The 21,078-nt window shown below is 41.6% G+C and overlaps 2 protein-coding genes across 5 annotated transcripts in view; both read right to left on the bottom strand.

The window, feature by feature from the left end:
• The window catches only part of LOC139408693 (unc-13 homolog Bb (C. elegans)), a 104,332-nt gene extending 102,108 nt beyond the window's left edge, over positions 1–2,224 (bottom strand). The window contains exon 1 of one of the 3 annotated variants that reach the window (XM_071152913.1): positions 1,974–2,224. In XM_071152913.1, the coding sequence (XP_071009014.1) occupies positions 1,974–1,995 (22 nt within the window). In that variant the 5' untranslated portion in view covers positions 1,996–2,224. The remainder of the gene's footprint in view (positions 1–1,973) is intronic. The other 2 variants (XM_071152912.1, XM_071152911.1) reach the window with 2 other exon arrangements.
• Positions 2,225–3,898: 1,674 nt separating this feature from the next.
• LOC139408692 (stomatin (EPB72)-like 2) lies at positions 3,899–20,342 on the bottom strand. 2 transcript variants are annotated; one of them, XR_011634314.1, is made up of 11 exons: positions 20,171–20,324; positions 14,865–15,026; positions 14,627–14,726; positions 14,467–14,525; positions 14,270–14,371; positions 14,051–14,185; positions 13,738–13,882; positions 5,382–5,461; positions 5,163–5,291; positions 4,352–5,023; positions 3,899–4,303 (listed from the first exon to the last, which is right to left on the bottom strand). XR_011634314.1 is itself a non-coding variant. In XM_071152909.1 (10 exons), exons 1-10 carry the CDS (start codon positions 20,210–20,212, stop codon positions 4,913–4,915), a joined length of 1,065 nt encoding a protein of 354 aa, XP_071009010.1. In that variant the 5' UTR covers positions 20,213–20,342; the 3' UTR covers positions 3,899–4,912. The 2 variants fall into 2 exon arrangements, 1 of the variants encoding a protein (XP_071009010.1); XM_071152909.1 differs by having other exon boundaries at positions 3,899–5,023; positions 20,171–20,342.
• Positions 20,343–21,078: the final 736 nt, after the last annotated feature.

The following is a 21,078-nucleotide window of genomic DNA, read 5'->3' as shown; positions in this document are numbered from 1 at the left end:
TTCGAGGAAACCACAGCATATTAAACAAACATGCTAAATTACTGTAAATTAGAGTGTTCGTCTCTGGATGTGCTGTGTTCACCTGTCCAGACTCCTCATGACCCATACACTGCCACAAGCCCTAATCTCTTCTGGCCTGTGACGGGCCCAGGTTGAGGCTTGGCCTAATGAGGTGTCAAACAAGATTCTACTGGATGGGGAGAATTAAGGTTAGCCCATGGAGAGATGCCAAGAGAAGACAGCTATCATTTATATTGTTTTATTACATCACCATCTGGTATCATGCACCTGCTGTAAGTCTGGACGTGACAACAAAAGCCATTGACTCAATTAGGTGAGCTAAAAACTTAAGACGCCTCACTTGTTAGGAGGAGCCTGATTACAATGAAATTGTGACAAGGCACAAATTCCATCAAAAAGTGCCTCTGCCAACTGCTGTTCCTACTGACCACAATCACACATCTGTGCCATTATATACCTGCCAAAATAGAATGTTTGAAGAGATAATGAAAATAACGCTTCAAGCATGGTTGACACTGGTCTATTACCTGGTCTGCTATGTATACTAACATGAGATGTCAGGCATAAAATGTTGTTTAAACATCATTAGTCTTGATGGAGATAGGTCTGAAAGACTTGACAGTCAACACCTGCCTGTTTTTCATCCCATTTCCCTCAGTGCCAAAAAGAGAGATTTCCCGTACCAGCCGAAGAGCCATGGGTATTGATCCTGAACCACAGGTATTGGTGACAGAGGGGGAGCTAATAAAACTAGTCGGATACTAGTAATTATTTTTCAGTTTCATTAATAGATATATCTGAGTGATATTTTGCCTCATTTTTGTATTGTTCAGAACGGAAAAAAAAGAAACAGGGAAAAGCTTTTCTTACAGTATAAATAATTGAGAAGTTCAGAGAACTCAGTCAAGCAAAATTGTATTTTTTGCCTCTATTCCTTGATGGTATTTTGTGCATAATTTCAATGACTAATTACATCATCAATTGAACAAGGAGTCACTGCACAAGCATAAATTGTGCCAGTATCAAGAACCCCCAGAAAAATAATTGAAAAACATGCCAGCCAGCTTAACCAACAAAAATGCCAGTCAAGCATGAATGAATAATGGCTGTATACTACACATGTATAAGAGGAGAAATGTGGTTTTGGCTAAGTTGACACTTATTTCACTTTAGACAACCTTATTTGCTAAATGTTACCTGAACTGTAGTATACAGTATTGTTAAGACACTTTAGATGTTAAGCAGAAACACTACCACACAAATTGGATTAAAGGCTACTCTTTGTGAAGTAAATGAGATGTTTAGAGGACATGGCAATGGTGATCACACACACCACACAAACGATAACACGATTGCAAAAACCAGATTGTGTACCATAAGAGCACACAATCATACAATATTCTAATTTAGGTGGCTTTGGTGTACTTGATATAAAAGCCAACCAAATTCTAAATATACTTTTGATAACCAATTACAACCATTACACAAGCAAAAAATATTTAGCAAGTAAAACTACTTTTTCCTAATGTTGTAATATGGAAACTGACATGTCAAACTAACAAACGTTAAATCAGCTGACAAGAGCAGAAACACTGGAAAACAGCTGGTGGTAGAGGTGACGGCTCCCATCTCAGAATTATGTAATAGATAATCTCCAAATCCAAATAAAATTGCCAAAATATACTATTTTTATACAATATATTAACTACAGGCGTTTCTTTTACATCTACATAAGGGAGACACATACGGAAACAACTTTGTTTCAACAAGGGAAAAAACAAACAATCACGGCCGCAAAAGTTCAATTCATCCAGTTTGGTCTATCCGGCTTTCAAACCGGTTACTGCTGGGTTTCACAATCTAACGTTACTTCACTTGAAACAATTGTTCTGTTTTCGATTTATGAAGTCAAAATATATGAAAATGTATTAAAGAAAAAAGGAATAACTCACCTCTTACACAAAGTAGAGACATGGCAAGAGCTTTTCTCTGACAATCCCTCTAGTTAAAAAAATGTACCAAACGTCTCAGAAAAAATGCGCTCAGCCAGGTAACATTACAAACAATGTCTCCAATCACTTTTTTAAATTGTTACAGGTGGGCTTGAGATGCTGTAAAAAAAAACATAAAGGTTCGGCAGAGAGCAATAGCCCCCTGCCACGGGCACGCCATGATAAAATTCATTAGACTAACCTGAGGGCACCGAGATAAGAGGGCGGCACCGAGATAAGAGGGCGGCGCCGAAATACTCTCTAATGACATCTAGTCCATCCATTGAGTGAGCATAATCTCTGAAAAGGTCGGACCGTAGAGAAGGTTCTGACCAATCAATGAAGAGAGACTAAAAACCACAGATTGAGGGAACAGGTGGTGACGCAGATTTGTCGCTCCCAGTTAGTGGCCTGTTTTGTAGTTTTCACCTGTACAAAAAATATAGAATTAAAAAAGTGTAACTTTTTGGTCTAAATATAGGCCTATATCAAATTTGCACAGAACATAAGGTATTTATTTATTTAACATACATATTTATCTTCCCTTAAGGATTAAAAAGTATGGTTTTGCTTTTTTCCAGACATGTTTTTTTTTTTTAAATCTAGAGACATAAATGGATAGAAATTTCCCAATGTATGTTCAGTAAAATGTGTCGGGCAAGCGTATGATACAAATGACAACAACCCATGCTGAAAGAATAAATAAATAACTACTAAGGATTGGAGTAATTTTCTTAATGATTAAAACGATCACAAAACTGCTTGGAAGCAATGGTGTCACATGAGTAAATCCTACAATATCACAAACAATGATGCCATCAACAGTACATTTTGATAGCCCTTTATTGTCCATTCACATGGATATTCTAGACTATTATATTTTCTGCTGACAGTGTTTCCTATTTCACATAAACTACATTATGTACATATCTAGGTGGCCAATACCTTGTCATTGTTGAGTCTGAGTGATGTCATTATGCCTAAAAACCATCAGGATAACCTAGAATTTGACCAATATAGCTGGTTCACAGTTGGTTTTAGTATTTTAACCTGCGTGTCATGAACACATCTGGTTGGGATAGTGAAAATCAACATACGCACGATGGCGCAGAGGTGGTTTGGTCAGCATGTAGCTTTGATTGGGTGGTTCATGGGATAATTGACGATATTGAACAATTCTCAATTATACAAAATTCCATCCTCTCCTCTGTGATCCAGAGACCGGTAGGTGGTCGAAGTGGCAATTCGTTAGTAGGCGAACAGTATGCTCACCTCCTCGATTATCTACTTCAGCAGAGGATGCACAAGAGCATCCTCCCTACGGCTAGCATGAACGCGTTTTAAAATCTGCCTATTCCCCTTTGAATCAGCTGTTTTCTCAGAGGAGAAAAATATTCTCTACTTAAAATGTCTGGCAAAATAAGCTTAATTTTTGGGGCACTTAACACATATTTTGGGATTCCTCCTGCCTGATAAAGTGCTAGCGGCCTAGTCTCATTTCAAACAAGGGCATTTGTTTCCACGTTTCCTCTCTTTGCCACCGAAATTATCTTTGACATTTTTCGGAAGCAGGCGAAATGAGGATGGAGGACGACATAAGGAGTTGAGCCCCCAGTCACGGTGCATCAGAAATGGTTAAGAAAGGCTGTAAAGCAGCTTTGTAGACAAACTACCACTGAATAACACAATAGCCCCCCCCTGAGGCTTTTTCTATGTGTAACATGCATACTGATGGAAAACATCTGATGTCAAAGGTGAAAAATCATCAGAAAATTGCACTTTAGGAGAAATCTCACTGAGATAGTTGTCATTTTCAGAGAGCATGACTTCTGTATGTATATTTACTACAATATGTAGAAGAAATTACTGGAAATAACTGCTGTGTCTACTTCCAAATCATTCAAACCAAGATTTATTGTGATGAGGTGTTACAATCCTCCCTAAAGTCAATCACAATACCTTTAATAGTGACAGTATCATCGTGGATGACCATTATCGGTATATTGGCCATTTAAATCAATAAACTTGCTATGTTATGCAAAACCTTCCTCCAAAACAGAGGCCCCTTCCCATTCGGTATTGGTGTGAAATAAAACATTCCACTTCAACAAACTATTTCCATCCAAGGTCATTTTCTTACAAGTACTTTTGGTGACTTAACTTGATGTAGTTTATAATTTACACAGGCATCATTCATTTCATTAATTGGTCTTTTGACCAATCAGATCAGCTCTGAAAAAGATCTGATGCGATTGGTGAAGACCAATTAGTAGAAGAAAGATCAGAATGGTCTGCCCGTCTAAATGCAGCCAAATTGAAAGTATTCCAGGAAAGATTGCATCCTAACCTCTCTTCATATACCTGACCGTATTCCCTCCTCTGCTTGCTCTGACCCTGGGTGGCTCTTAATGTAAGGTCACAAGCTCTCACATGAAGGAAAACATTCATGACATATTGAAATGAAAACATATGAAGGACAAATAGTTGGAAATATAAAAAACAACAATACAGCACTTAAACAGAACGCACTAAATCAGGTTACTAGTTTTCGATCATTGCAGTCATTTGGTATTTGATGCAAGAGAAGAGTACCAATATGACAGCTTGTGGATTTGTAATTGGAACATATGTATGTAATGGGTGCAATAACACTCAATCAAAATTAAACAATGTGTAAGTGACATGAATCCTCCAAAATGGGTTGATGTTTCCAGGCCTCTAAACAAGTCTTTATGTTCTTATCCTGTTCCTGTTTCAATGTCCTTCAATCTGCAACAGATAGTGTGTCCTTTGGGCCAGACAGTGGTGGTGCTGACCAGGCAACAATGCCTTGGCGCCTCATGGTTGTCTGTCACTGCTTCCGGTTCGGTGACTGCTTTGAGTGGTCTTGACATCCTTCACTACTGGGCTGGTGGTACAAGCTCCTCACTCTTCTCCATCGCCCACTCTGGGGACACACTTTCTAACTTTTTTGAGCTCTGCTTAGCCAGGCTGCCATAAATAGTCATAGCCTGAGGGGAAGGGGAAGATATAGACTGTTACTGTTCTGAGAGAGAAGACGGAGAGACAGGGGTGTGTTGAAAGGGAGGATCAGGGAGGATGGGCTGAGCAATCACACATAATTAAATTGTTTCTTAAACAGAGACAGACCTGTGTGACCATGCCACTGATGTCACCAGAGTTGGAGGGCAGCAGGATGGTGTTAGACTCTTTGGCCAGGTTGGAGAAAGCGGAGACGTATTGCTCAGCCACACTGAGGGAAGCTGCAGCGTTTCCATTCTGTTCGAAACACATCAGTTGGGTCAATGTGCCATCTAGATGCGCGCGCACACACACACACACACACAATGAAGCCAACAACTATTTTACCTGTTCAGCTAGAGCGTCTGACAACAGCCGGATAGCCTTAGCTTTGGCCTCTGCTTTGGCTAAGACAGCATTGGCCTCACCTAGGTGAAGATAACATGAGTCTAATCAGAAACGGTCACAAAGGCTTGCGTCCTGTCAAGTGGGTGTACTTGTTCAGTGCATTCGAAAGTACTCAGACCCCTGGACTTTTTTCAAATGTTATTACGTTACAGCCTTATTCTAAAATGTATTAAGTTTAGAGGTCAACCGACTAATTACGGCCTATTTCAAGTTTCAGCATTTTTGGACGCCGATTACATTGCACACCACGAGGAGACTACGTGGCAGGCTGACTACCTGTTACCCGAGTGCAGCAAGGAGCCAAGTAGGTTGCTAGCTAGCATTAAACTTATCTTATAAAAAACAAATCAATCTTAACATAATCACTAGTTAACTACACATGGTTGATGATATTACTAGTTTAACTAGCTTGTCCTGTGTTGCAAATAATCAATGCGGTGCCTGTTAATTTATCATTGAATTACAGCCTACTCGCCAAACGGGTGATGATTTAAGCACATTAGTGAAAAAAGCACTGTCGTTGCACCAATGTACCTAACCATAAACATCAATGCCTTTCTTAAAATCAATACACAAGTATATTTTTTAAAACCTGCAGATTTAGTTAATATTCCCTGCGAACAGGAATTTATTTTAACTGGGCAAATTGTGTCACTTCTCTTGCGTTCTGTGCAAGCAGAGTCAGGGGATATGCAGCAGTTTGGACCGCCTGGCTCGTTGCGAACTGTGTGAAGACCATTTCTTCCTAACAAAGACCGTAATTAATTTGCCTGAATTTTACATAATTATGACATAACATTGAAGGTTGTGCAATGTAACAGCAATATTTAGACTTATGGATGCCACCCGTTCGATAAAATACGGAACGGTTCCGTATTTCACTGAAAGAATAAACATTTTGTTTTCAAAATTATCGTTTCCGGATTTGACCATATTAATGACTTAAGGCTCATATTTCTGTGTGTTATTATGTTATAATTAAGTCTATGATTTGATATAGCAGTCTGACTGAGCAGTGGAAGGCAGCAGCAGGCTCGTAAGCAGTCATTCAAACAGCATTTTCCTGCATTTGCCAGCAGCTCTTCGCAATGCTTGAAGCACAGCGCTGTTTATGACTTCAAGCCCATCAACTCCCGAGATTAGGATGGCAATACTATAGTGCCTATAAGAACATCCAATAGTCAAAGGTTAATGAAATACAAATCGTAGAGAGAAAAATAGTCCTACAATAACGACAACCTAAAACTTCTTAACTGGGAATATTGAAGACTCATGTTTAAAAGAAACCACCAGTTTTCATATGTTCTCATGTTCTGAGCAAGGAACTTAAACGTTAGCTTTTATACATGGCACATATTGCACTTTCACTTCCGGCGCCGACAGAGATGGCCGCCTCGCTTCGCGTTCCTAGGAAACTATGCAGTTTTTTGTTTTTTTACGTGTTATTTCTTACATTAGTACCCCAGGTCATCTTAGGTTTCATTACATACAGTCGAGAAGAACTACTGAATATAAGATCAGCATCAACTCACCATCAGTACGACCAAGAATATGTTTTTCGCGACGCGGATCCTGTGTTCTGCCTTACAAACAGGACAACAGAGTGGATCCTATGCAGCGACCCAAAAAAACGACTCCGAAAGAGAGGGAAACGAGGCGGTCTACTGGTCAGACTCCGGAGACGGGCACAGCGCACACCACTCCCTAGCATTCTTCTTGCCAATGTCCAGTCTCTTGACAACAAGGTTGATGAAATCCGAGCAAGGGTAGCATTCCAGAGGGACATCAGAGACTGTAACGTTCTTTGCTTCACGGAAACGTGGCTTACTGGAGAGACGCAATCCGAAGCGGTGCAGCCAACAGGTTTCTCCACGCATCGCGCAGACAGGAAAAAACATCTTTCTGGTAAAAAGAGGGGCGGGGGCGTATGCCTTATGACTAACGTGACATGGTGCGATGAAAGAAACATACAGGAACTCAAATCCTTCTGTTCACCTGATTTAGAATTCCTCACAATCAAATGTAGACCGCATTATCTACCAAGAGAATTCTCTTCGATTATAATCACAGCCGTATATATCCCCCCCCAAGCAGACACATCGATGGCTCTGAACGAACTTTATTTAACTCTCTGCAAACTGGAAACAATTTATCCGGAGGCTGCATTCATTGTAGCTGGGGATTTTAACAAGGCTAATCTGAAAACAAGACTCCCCAAATTTTATCAGCATATCGATTGCGCAACCAGGGGAGGAAAGACCTTGGACCATTGTTACTCTAACTTCCGCGACGCATATAAGGCCCTGCCCCGCCCCCCTTTCGGAAAAGCTGACCACGACTCCATTTTGTTGATCCCTGCCTACAGACAGAAACTAAAACAAGAGGCTCCCACGCTGAGGTCTGTCCAACGCTGGTCCGACCAAGCTGACTCCACACTCCAAGACTGCTTCCATCACGTGGACTGGGAGATGTTTCGTATTGCGTCAGATAACAACATTGACGAATACGCTGATTCGGTGTGCGAGTTCATTAGAACGTGCGTTGAAGATGTCGTTCCCATAGCAACGATTAAAACATTCCCTAACCAGAAACCGTGGATTGATGGCAGCATTCGTGTGAAACTGAAAGCGCGAACCACTGCTTTTAATCAGGGCAAGGTGTCTGGTAACATGACCGAATACAAACAGTGCAGCTATTCCCTCCGCAAGGCTATCAAACAAGCTAAGCGCCAGTACAGAGACAAAGTAGAATCTCAATTCAACGGCTCAGACACAAGAGGCATGTGGCAGGGTCTACAGTCAATCACGGACTACAGGAAGAAACCCAGCCCAGTCACGGACCAGGATGTCTTGCTCCCAGGCAGACTAAATAACTTTTTTGCCCGCTTTGAGGACAATACAGTGCCACTGACACGGCCTGCAACGAAAACATGCGGTCTCTCCTTCACTGCAGCCGAGGTGAGTAAGACATTTAAACGTGTTAACCCTCGCAAGGCTGCAGGCCCAGATGGCATCCCCAGCCGCGCCCTCAGAGCATGCGCAGACCAGCTGGCCGGTGTGTTTACGGACATATTCAATCAATCCCTATACCAGTCTGCTGTTCCCACATGCTTCAAGAGGGCCACCATTGTTCCTGTTCCCAAGAAAGCTAAGGTAACTGAGCTAAATGACTACCGCCCCGTAGCACTCACATCCGTCATCATGAAGTGCTTTGAGAGACTAGTCAAGGACCATATCACCTCCACCCTACCTGACACCCTAGACCCACTCCAATTTGCTTACCGCCCAAATAGGTCCACAGACGATGCAATCTCAACCACACTGCACACTGCCCTAACCCATCTGGACAAGAGGAATACCTATGTGAGAATGCTGTTCATCGACTACAGCTCGGCATTCAACACCATAGTACCCTCCAAGCTCGTCATCAAGCTCGAGACCCTGGGTCTCGACCCCGCCCTGTGCAACTGGGTACTGGACTTCCTGACGGGCCGCCCCCAGGTGGTGAGGGTAGGCAACAACATCTCCTCCCCGCTGATCCTCAACACTGGGGCCCCACAAGGTTGCGTTCTGAGCCCTCTCCTGTACTCCCTGTTCACCCACGACTGCGTGGCCACGCACGCCTCCAACTCAATCATCAAGTTTGCGGACGACACAACAGTGGTAGGCTTGATTACCAACAACGATGAGACGGCCTACAGGGAGGAGGTGAGGGCCCTCGGAGTGTGGTGTCAGGAAAACAACCTCACACTCAACGTCAACAAAACTAAGGAGATGATTGTGGACTTCAGGAAACAGCAGAGGGAACACCCCCCTATCCACATCGATGGAACAGTAGTGGAGAGGGTAGCAAGTTTTAAGTTCCTCGGCATACACATCACAGACAAACTGAATTGGTCCACTCACACAGACAGCATCGTGAAGAAGGCGCAGCAGCGCCTCTTCAACCTCAGGAGGCTGAAGAAATTCGGCTTGTCACCAAAAGCACTCACAAACTTCTACAGATGCACAATCGAGAGCATCCTGGCGGGCTGTATCACCGCCTGGTATGGCAACTGCACCGCCCTCAACCGTAAGGCTCTCCAGAGGGTAGTGAGGTCTGCACAACGCATCACCGGGGGCAAACTACCTGCCCTCCAGGACACCTACACCACCCGATGTCACAGGAAGGCCATAAAGATCATCAAGGACATCAACCACCCGAGCCACTGCCTGTTCACCCCGCTATCATCCAGAAGGCGAGGTCAGTACAGGTGCATCAAAGCTGGGACCGAGAGACTGAAAAACAGCTTCTATCTCAAGGCCATCAGACTGTTAAACAGCCACCACTAACACTGAGTGGCTGCTGCCAACACACTGACACTGACTCAACTCCAGCCACTTTAATAATGGGAATTGATGGGAAATGATGTAAATATATCACTAGCCACTTTAAACAATGCTACCTTATATAAATGTTACTTACCCTACATTATTCATCTCATACGCATACGTATATACTGTACTCTATATCATCGACGGTATCCTTATGTAATACATGTATCACTAGCCACTTTATACTATACTATGCCACTTTGTTTACATACTCATCTCATTTGTACATACTGTACCCGATACCATCTACTGTATCTTGCCTATGCTGCTCTGTACCATCACTCATTCATATATCCTTATGTACATATTCTTTATCCCCTTACACTGTGTACAAGACAGTAGTTTGGAATTGTTAGTTAGATTACTTGTTATTACTGCATTGTCGGAACTAGAAGCACAAGCATTTCGCTACACTCGCATTAACATCTGCTAACCATGTGTATGTGACAAATAAAATTTGATTTGATTTGATTTGATTTGAACACTTTGTTTTTGCATTATTTAAACCAAATTGAACATGTTTCATTATTTGAGACTAAATAGATTTTATTTATGTATTATATTAAATAAAAGTGTTCATTCAGTATTGCTGTAATTGTCATTATTACAAATAAAATACAATTTAAATGTAAAAAATTATAAAATAAAATTAAAAAAATGGCCGATTAATCTGTATCGTAGTTGAAAAACAATCATAATCCGTCGACCTCTAGCTAAGTTGTTTTATTTCTCCTTAATCTATACACAATACGCCATAATGACAAAACAAAAACAGGATTTTAGAAATTTGGGCAGCTTTATTCAAAATAAAAAACTGAAATCTCACATTTACATAAGTATTCAGACCCTTTACTCAGTACTTTATTGAAGCACCCTTTGCAGCAATTACAGCCTAGAGTCTTCTTGGGTATGACGCTACAAGCTTGGTACACCTGTATTTGGGGAGTTTCTCCCATTCTTCTCTGCAGATCCTCTCAAGCTCTGGCAGGTTGGATGGGGAGTGTCGCTGCACAGCTATTTTCAGGTCTCTCCAGAGACGTTCGATCGGGTTCAAGTCCGGGCTCAGGCTGGGCCACTCAAGCACATTCAGAGACTTGTCCAGAAACCACTACAGTCCAGTGGTGTAAAGTACTTAAATAAAAAACACTTAAGTACTACTTAAGTAGTTTTTTGGTGTATTTGTACTTTACTATTTATATTTGACAACTTTAACTTTACCACATTCCTGAAGAAAATAATGTAATTTTTACCTGATACCCAAAAGTACTCATTACATTTTGAATGCTTAGCAGGACATAGAAAATTGTCAAATTCACGCACTGAGTGTTGGAGTGTGCCCCTGGCTATTCATAAATGTTAAAACATGAAAATGGTGCCGCCTGCTTTGCTTAATAGAAGGAATTTGAAATGATCTATACTTTTACTTTTGATACTTAAGTAGTATATTTAGAACCAAATACTTTTACTCGGGTAGTATATTACTGGGTGACTTTTACTTGAGTAACTTTCTATTAAAAAGGCATCTATACTTTTACTCAAGTAGGACATTTGGGTACTTTTTCCACCACTGCTCCTATGCTGTCTTGGCTGTGTGCTTAGGGACGAGGCCCTGAGCGCTCTGGAGCAGGTTTTCATAAAGGTTCGCTCTGTACTTTGCTCTGTTCATCTTTACCTAGATCCTGACTAGTCTCCCAGTCCCTGCCGCTGAAAAACATCCCCACAGCATGCAGGTTTCCTCCAGACGTTACGCTTGGCATTCAGGCCAAAGAGTTTGATATTGGTTTCCATCAGACCAGAGAATCATGTTTCTCATGTTTCGGAGTCCTTTGGGTGCCTTGTGGCAAACTCCAAGCGGGCTGTCATGTGCCTTTTACTGAGGAGTGGCTTCCGTCTGGCCACTCTACCGTAAAGGACTGATTGGTGGAGTGCTGCAGAGATGGTTGTCCTTCTGGAAGGTTCTCCCATATCCACAGAGGAACTTTGGAGCTCTGTCAGAGTTACCATTGGGTTCTTGGTCACCTCCCTGACCAAGGCCCGTCTCCCCGATTGCTCAGTTTGGCCAGGCGGCCAGCTCGAGGAAGTCTTGGTGGTTCCAAATGTCACGCCCTGGCCTTAGTTATCTTTGTTTTCTTTATTATTTTGGTTAGGTCAGGGTGTGACATGGGGGATTTAAGTATTTTGTCTGGTCTAGGGGTTTTGTATGTTTATGGGGCTGTTTCCTTTCTAGGTAGTTTTGTATGTCTATGGTTGCCTAGATTGGTTCTCAATTAGAGGCAGCTGTCTGTCGTTGTCTCTGATTGGTAACCATATTTAGGCAGCCATGTTCTTTGGGTATTTTGTGGGTGATTGTCTTCTGTCTGTGTCATTGCACCAGATAGGACTGTTTCGGTTTTCACTTTTGTTGTTTTGTATTTTGTAGTGTTCTCATGTATGGTCTTGATTAAACATGTTGAACTCTAACCACGCTGCATTTTGGTCCTCCTCTCCTTCAGCGGAAGAAAACCGTTACACCAAACTTCTTCCATTTAAGAATGATGGAGGCCACTGTGATCTTGGGGACATGCAATGCTGCAGAAATGTTTTGGTAACCTTCCTCAAATCTGAGACAAAACACTATCCTGACTAGAAGCTCTACGGACAGTTCCACCTCGTGGCTTGGTTTTTGCTCTGACAGGCACTGTCAACTGAGGGACCTTATATAGACAGGTGTGCGCCTTTCCAAATCATGTCCAATCAATTGAATTTACCACAGGTGGACTCCAATCAAGTTGTAAAAACATCTTAAGGAAGATCAATTGAAACAGGATGCACCTGAGCTCAATTTCGAGTCTCATAGGAAAGAGTCTGAATACTTATGTAAATAAGGTATGTTTATTTTAAATAAATTGGCAAACATTTCTAAAAACATGTTTTTGGTTTGTCATTTTGGGGTATGTCTCACCAGGGCTGATGGTCGAAATCGCGTTTATCGTCGAAGGAGTGGTCGTTACATCGAGGCCTGTCCTCTGGAGCGGGATCGATTTGGAGGTGGAGGGTCCGTCATGCTCTGGGGCAGTGTGTCACAGCATCATCGGACTGAGCTTGTTGTCATTGCCGGCAATTTCAACGCTGTGCGTTACAAGGAAGACATCCTCCTCCCTCATGTGGTACCCTTCCTGCAGGCTCATCCTGACATGACCCTCCAGCATGACAATGCCACCAGCCATACTGCTCGTTCTGTGCGTGATTTCCTGCAAGACAGGAATGTCAGTGTTCTGCCATGGCCATTGAGCACGTCTGGGACCTGTTGGATTGGAGGGTGAGGGCTAGGGCCATTCCCCCCAGAAATGTCCGGGAACTTGCAGGTGCCTTGGTGGAAGAGTGGGGGTAACATCTCACAGCAAGAACTGGCAAATCTGGTGCAGTCCATGAGGAGGAGATGCACTGCAGTTCTTAATGCAGCTGGTGGCCACATCAGATACGGACGGACTGTTACTTTTGATTTTGACCCCCCTTTGTTCAGGGACACATTATTCCATTTCTGTTAGTCACATGTCTGTGGAACTTGTTCAGTTTATGTCTCAGTTATTGAATCTTGTTATGTTCATGTTCACAAATATTTACACGTTAAGTTTGCTGAAAATAAACGTTGTTGCGTTTGCTGAGTTTATTTAATCAATTTTAGAGTAAGGCTGTAACGTGGAAAAAGGGGACTGAATACTTTCTGAAAGCTCAGTACATCAAGCTGCCTCGCACAACAGAAACATTTACGTAATTTAGCAGACACTTATCTAGATCGACTTACATTCAACTAAGGCAGATAAGGCAAACATAAGCCGTTCTAACTCAGACAAAACTTACATCAAAAACAACGGTCCAACTTTCACACCATCCTTAGTAGTTAACAAAGGCCTTAAGTCATCTAGATATGTGAATTAACCTACCAGCTGCTTTGTTGATCTGTTCTGTTTTCTGTCCTTCCGAGGCCAGGATCTGAGCTTGCTTGCGACCCTCAGCAACATTGATGGCTGCTTCCTTGTGACCTTCAGACTCCAGCACAGTGGCTCTCTTCTTACGCTCTGCCTCCACCTACACAACGGAAGGCAGTCAGAAAGGGTGTAAACATGCAAAACTGATAGGCTAAGTATTAATAATGTGCAATGTATCACTAATCTATAAATAAGATCATGCTCAGAAATAGTTTGAGGTTCAAGACCTGTCTCCCAGTTCGTTGGCAGCAATGCCAGCCCCTCTCACCTGCATCTGCATGGACTCTTTGACACGTGGTGGAACATGTATATCCTTGATTTCATAACGAAGGCAACGGATTCCCCAATCATCTGACGCCTGGTTGATGGAGTGGACTATGTTGGTATTAAGGGTCTCTCTTTCCTGGAGAAATAGAGAAATATAAAACAAGGAAATTAGGTTAAAAAAAATATCACAAACAATTTGTAAAAAATAATCGAGACTCACCCTGAATACTTTGTCCAGGGTCAGTTTTCCCAGCTCTGAGCGCATGGTGGTCTGGGCAAGTTGGGTGACAGCATACTCTGGGTCCTCAACTCCATAGCTGGCCTGGAAGGAAGTACATCTTGTAATCAATATCTACAAACAAAGCAAAAACGTCCATGAACAACAACCTCAAGAAATCATGGACTTCACAAACGTACCTTAAAAGGATCCAATATTCTAAGATAGAGGACTCCATCTATCTGTAGTGTCACATTATCTGTGGATGTAATCAGATATCGGTTAATTCTGAGACAAGGACTGACTGAGAATAATAAAGACTGGCTTACAGTGAAGACAACAGTGACAGTTGTCACTCACCTAAAGAGACCGCAGACTGCTCTGGGACATCAATAACTATCTCTTTAAGACTTTGCACATAACGGATTTTGTCCAGTATTGGTATTAGGAAATTCAAGCCCTACAGAATATCCAGAAAAGTGAAAGACAAATTAGTAAATTGATCATTTTTATGCATTCTGGATATAAACTGTGAAATAGTGTGAAAGTAATTAAGGGTGCAGATCACTGGCTAATTGGAAAACAATGGTTAAATTACCGGCTCTAAGATGCGATGGAAGCGGCCCATCCTTTCCACAACCCAGGATTCTTGTTGTGGCACAAACAGAACCACAGTGTTCATGGGCAGACTGGACGCCCATCGCTGCTGGGCTTGTGTCACCCACAACGCTGGGACTGTGGGCACTGTTCTCTGGGAATGCTGGAGGGAAACAATAAAATCACCATCAATGTACATTACACATTGTTGCATCAGAAGGTTACTCCATGAGAGTTGCAACTTCAGAATCACCTTTATTCACCAAGTACATTTACACACTCAGAATTGTACTTGGTGATATGGTGCTGCTAGTGATAGACAACATTTAGAGACAACATTAAGAGATAGAATTTACAGTGTTTACATACATTATATACAAATAGGTAGAGAGAACATAGAGCTAGCTATAAGAGAATGAGTAGTGGCTGTACAGATATACAGTGGGTGTACAAATGTACTGTCAATATAAATATTTCCAAAAGTAGAGAGATGAACAGAAACCGAGAAACATCTTGGCTCCTGGGGAAAAAACCCTGTGCTATGCTGGAGCACGAGTACAGGACATTACAAGGCAGCTTTTGACTGTTCTAAGACAGATGCCGGGAGCTGACGCTGTCGTAGTCCATGTGGGGTCAAATGACGAGGGCTAGCTCGGAACTTCTGAAAATTGATTTTAAAATAACTGATTCTAGCACTGAAAGATCCCAAAAAGCAGCCAATTATTTCAGGTCTGGTACCATCGTCTAGCCGCGGTTGTGAAAGATTCAGCAGGTTTCCTGGCATTACACACCTGGCTAAAAGATTACTGTAGTTCTGTTGGAATCACTTTTATAGATAACTTCGACACCTTCTGGAAATAGAAGATGCTCTACAGGAATGACGGATTGATCCAAATCATCTTGGCTCCTGGATCCTGTCCACGCATTTCACGTTGAGAATGACTTAATGACCCAAGACCAGCTCAGTTAATCCCTACCATTGTGTTGCTAAATTGTCATAATGTGGCATCAAATGTACATTAGCCCAGGGGCGTTGGCAAACAACATAAGTAACTTAATTTGTCCTTCTAAATGCCCTGAATGGGTCTGTTGATCCAACAGCTATTGTATGCAGTATTAATGTGTCTATGAACCAGAGTAATACTATTAGCAGAGGTGGTGTGCCTTAGTAGGAAGTCCACCATGTGCAGCTCACCCTGCACTATCAGCTCAAACAAACAACATGAGCATGTCTACTTCTGATCAGCTTCAGCAATAAAGACAATCAAGCATCCCAGAAAAGTTCTAAAAATAGCCCACATTAACATATGTAGCCTAAGAAACAAGGTTCATGAAATGAATAACTTGCTAGTTATAGATGACATTCACAGTCTATCTCTGAAACTCACTTAGATAATAATACCTTTGATGATACAGTGGTAGCAATACATGGTTATGACATCTACAAAAAAATACAGAAATGCCATGGGGGCGGTGTTGCAGTCTATATTACGAACCACACTCCTGTAAAGCTAAGAGAGGATCTCATGTTAAATACTGTTTAAATAATATGGCTACTGGTTCATCTGCCTCACCTAAAGCCCATTCTTGTGGGAAGCTGCTTCTTGTTCTATACTAGAAATTCTTTATTATCCCGGCACCTATGTTAAGGATGTGCATATGGCCACAAACTTTTCTAAAGCTGTTGTAGAACACCAAGTGCTAACAGTCAGTATATGGATAATATGTCTGAAATTCTTGATAATGTATGTGATATACCTCTCTATTGTCTGGGTGATTTCAGTGGATTTAAAACTGCACAGTCAAGAAAAAGCCAGTGCCTGCAACCTGGTTCAGGTTATCAGTCAACTGACAAGGGTAGTTACAAACAGCACAGGAATGAAATCAACATGTATTGATCACATCTTTACTAGTGCTGCAGAAATAAGCCTGAAAGCAGTATCCAAATCCATCGGATGTAATGATCACAATATAGTAGCCATATATTGGGAAACCAAAGTATGAGGTCATAGAATACGTTCTGTAGTGATTCCTATGTTGATGATGTAAAGAACATTTGCTGGTCCATTGTGTGTAATGAGGAGCAACCAGACACTGCACTTGACACATTTATAAAATTGCTTATTACAGTTACTAAAAAGCATGCACTCATTAAGAAAATGACTAAAGACTATTAAATCCCCCTGGATTGATGAAGAATTTAAACATTATATGGTTGAGAGGGATGAGGAAAAAGGAATGGCAAATAAGTCTGGCTGAACAACCAATTGGCAAACATACTTCAAATGGAGAAATCATGTGACTAAACTGAATAAAAATTTAAAAAAAGAAACTATACTGTGAAACAAAGATGCATGATAAAGAATGAAAGTAAAAAGCTTTGGAACATCTTAAATTACATTTTGAGCAAAAGGGTAAACTCAGCTCCATCATTAATTGAATCACATGGCTCATTCATCCCAAAATCCACTTATATTGGCAACTAGTTTAATGATTTTTTGGGCATGACATGCCAGCAACATACACTGACACTACACATACAAGTATAACTGACCAAATTTTGAAAGACAAGCATTGTCATTTTGAATTGTGTGTGTGGAATAGGTGAAAAAATTGTTGTCTATCAACAATGGACAAACCACCAGGGTCTGACAACTTATATAGGAAATTACTGAGAATAATAGCAGACAATGTTTCCACTCCTATTTGCCATATCTTCAATCAAAGCCTACTAGAAATGTGGGTGCCCTCAGTTCTGGAGGGAAGCAAAAATAGTTATGCTACCCAAGAATTGTAAAGCCCCCTTTACTTGCTCAAATAGTAGACCAATCAGCCTGTTACCAACCCTTAGTAAACTTCAGTGCGGCTTTTGACATTATCGATCGTCTACTGCTGGAAAAACTTGTGTTATGGCTTTACACTCACGCCCTAGTTTTGTTGCACCTGGACTACTGTTCAGTCGTGTGGTTAGGTGCCACAAAGAGGGACTTAGGAAAATGACAGTTGGCTCAGAACAGGGCAGCAAAGCTGGCCCTTAAATATACATGTCAATCTCTCATGGCTCAAAATTGACTTGATCACTACTTGTTTTTGTAAGAAGTGTTGACAAGCTGAATGCACCGAGCTGTCTAATAGCACACAGCTCAGACACCCATGCATACCCCACAAGACGTCTCTTCACAATCCAGAACAAATACAGAACAGGCTATAGGAGGCACACGATAGTTTAGGCTTACATTAAGCCTATATGAATCCTACCTTTTTAAGCACATCTCATGAGTAGTAGGCTCTTTTCCTTTCTGTAAGTGCCATTAAAATGTGCCTAAACCTACTGTCAAGTTACCAGGTTGTTAGATAGCTAGGTAACATGACTGAACAACACTGTATATTATCAAACCAATTAGCGACCCAGGATTAGTTTAAGGAGTCCCTCGACATGGTTTGTGAAATTATATAAAATGAGCGTGAATCCCGATAGAAAGAAAAAAGGCTTCTCTGGTAATATGGCACATTTTTGGAACCATTTAGGCTAGAGAAAAGCCATTTTCTTTGCTGTAAAGCGGCAAGCATACCTGTCGCGGAGCGGTGCTTTTTCCATCTCCGACACTCAGAGGCTGCATGAGAGTGAGCTTGCAAAGGCTACTCAGACTGGTCAGTGCTCTTGGTTATAACATGTGATGGATGATAAAGAGCAATGTTGAGCAATGTTGATACATTGTAACAGAAGACTCATCAGGGTCTGCATCCCGGCTAAAGTATATCTTTTTTCAAACTGACTGAGGAATAGATGCGAGCAGAGTGGACGGCGAGAAGTAGGTGAGTGAGGGCTGATAGGGGATGCGGTTGGCGATTACAGATGCCACAAGTGATATGCACATGAAAGTGGATATTATTGGATCTGCACATACAAGAGACTAGCGGATGTAGCTTAAATTCAACAGAATTCAACTGACTTTATAAAGATTTTATAACAGGCACAAGCATGTTCTTCAGATGGGTAGGGCTGAAAAAGTCAGTAGTATCTATCATATGAAATGGTATTCTAAAATGTTAGTTCATAAACGTTTCGGTACCATTATATTACCGTGCAACACTAAATATAATAGCACAGATTTAGGTTTATAAACTCTAAAAACACCATTCGGCTAATGTGACAAATACAACTTGATTTGATTGTATTGTTGAGGGCATTTTCAACTGGCCAACGACATACACTACATGGCCAAAAGTGTGGACACCTGTTCGTCGTACATCTCATTCCAAAATCATGGGCATTATCATGGAGTTGGTCCCCTCTTTGCTGCTCTAACAGCACCCACTCTTCTGGGAAGGCTTTCCACTAGATGTTGGAACATTGCTGCAGGGACTGCTTCCTTTCAACCACAAGAGCATTAGTGATGGCGGGCACTGATGTTGGGCGATTAGGCCTGGCTCACATCAGCTTTCCAATTCATCCCAAAGGTGTTAGATGGGGTTGAAGTCAGGGCTCCGTGCAGGCCAGTCAAGTTCTTCCACATCAATTGACAAACCTCGCTTTATGCACAGGGGCTTTGTCATGCTGAAACAGGAATGGCCCTCCCCAAACTGCTGCCACAAAGTTGGAAGAACAGAATCATGTAGTATGTCATTGTATGCTTTAGCTTTAAGGTTTCCCTTCACTGGAACTAAGAGGCCTAGCCAGAAACATGAAAAACATCCTCAGACCATTATTCCTCCTTCACAAAACTTTACAGTTGGCACTGTACATTGGGGCAGGTAGCGTTTCCCTGGTATCTGCTAAACCCAGATTCGTCTATCGGACTGCAAAATGGTGAAACGTGATTCATCACTCCAGAAAACACGTTTCGGCTAGTTCTCTATCGGCGAGCTTTACACCACTCCAGCCGATGCTTGGCATTGCACATGGTGATCTTTGGCTTGTGTGCGGCTGTTCGGCCATGGAAACCCATTTCAAGAAACTCTCGACAAACAGTTGACATTGCTTCCAGAGGCAGTTTGGAACTCGGTGGCGAGTGTTCAAAACGGAGGACAGACTTGGTGGTCCCCTTCAGTGAGTTTGTGTGGCCTACCACTTTGGGTTTCACCTTCACAACAACAGCACTTAAAGTACACCAGGGCAGTTTTAGCGGCGCAGATATTTGACGAACTGACTATATATATAATGTAAATAGTTATCTAGTTAGCTGACTAACATCTCAGTGAACAAATGATAGCAAGGCAAGCTAGCTGGCGTACAGTAGCAAGCTAACTCAGTAGACTAACAGTAATTACCTAACGTTAGCTAGCTTGAATTAGCATGTGTCTTACCATTAAAAGGGCACCGCCAGTCCGGCACAATGTTCGGAACATTTTCTTAACGTAATTGTTGGCTGATATGTGGTTTAGGTGAAATGAATGAATATTTGTTCATGTGTGACCCTCGGCCGATTCAGGAAACGAAGTTACAACATCAAATTGGTGCACTGGTTAAACACGTCCCCCTGTTGATAGGGGAAATGGAACTTTGGCGATTATATTTCCAGATGATGCGTAGTTTCCTGAAAAAAATATACGTTTAAATTATTGTAAATATAATAAAAAATACATTGTGAATGTTTAATATTTCTAACACTTTCAGATGTTTTTAATCATTGTTATGTAGGCCTTGACAATATTCCGAGTCTGAATTTCCAGCACTTTCCATATGTTGCAGTGCGAATGTCAGCATAGACCAGAGAAGACACTGTCTGTACTCTTGAGTTTTGATGCAGGAGGACATGAGACAAAGGAATGTGTAGTATTGGTGGAAAAAGTTGTGTGTGTAACAGTGGTGTAAAGTACTTAAGTAAAAATACTCTAAAGTACTAAAGTGTTTTGGTGTATCTGTACTTTACTTTTCTATTTCTATTTTTGACAACTTTTACTTCACTACATTCCTAAAGAAATTAATGTACTTTTTACTACATACATTTTTCCTGACACCCAAAAGTACTCTTTACATTTTGAATTCTTAGCAGGACAGGAAAATTGTCCAATTTACACAGTTATCAAGAGAACATCCCTGGTCATCCCTACTGCATCTGATCTGGCGGACAAACTAAACACACATACTTTGTAAATGATGTTTGAGTGTTGGAGTATGCCCCTGGCTATCCGTAGATAAAATCAAATTAAAATAAACGGTGCCGTCTGGTTTGCTTAATATAAGGAATTTGAAATCATTATTTATTATTTTG

This window comes from Oncorhynchus clarkii, chromosome 5 (genome assembly GCF_045791955.1).
Source record: "Oncorhynchus clarkii lewisi isolate Uvic-CL-2024 chromosome 5, UVic_Ocla_1.0, whole genome shotgun sequence".
Classification (NCBI taxonomy): domain Eukaryota; kingdom Metazoa; phylum Chordata; class Actinopteri; order Salmoniformes; family Salmonidae; genus Oncorhynchus; species Oncorhynchus clarkii.
This window is presented reverse-complemented; position numbering and strand designations above follow the sequence as displayed.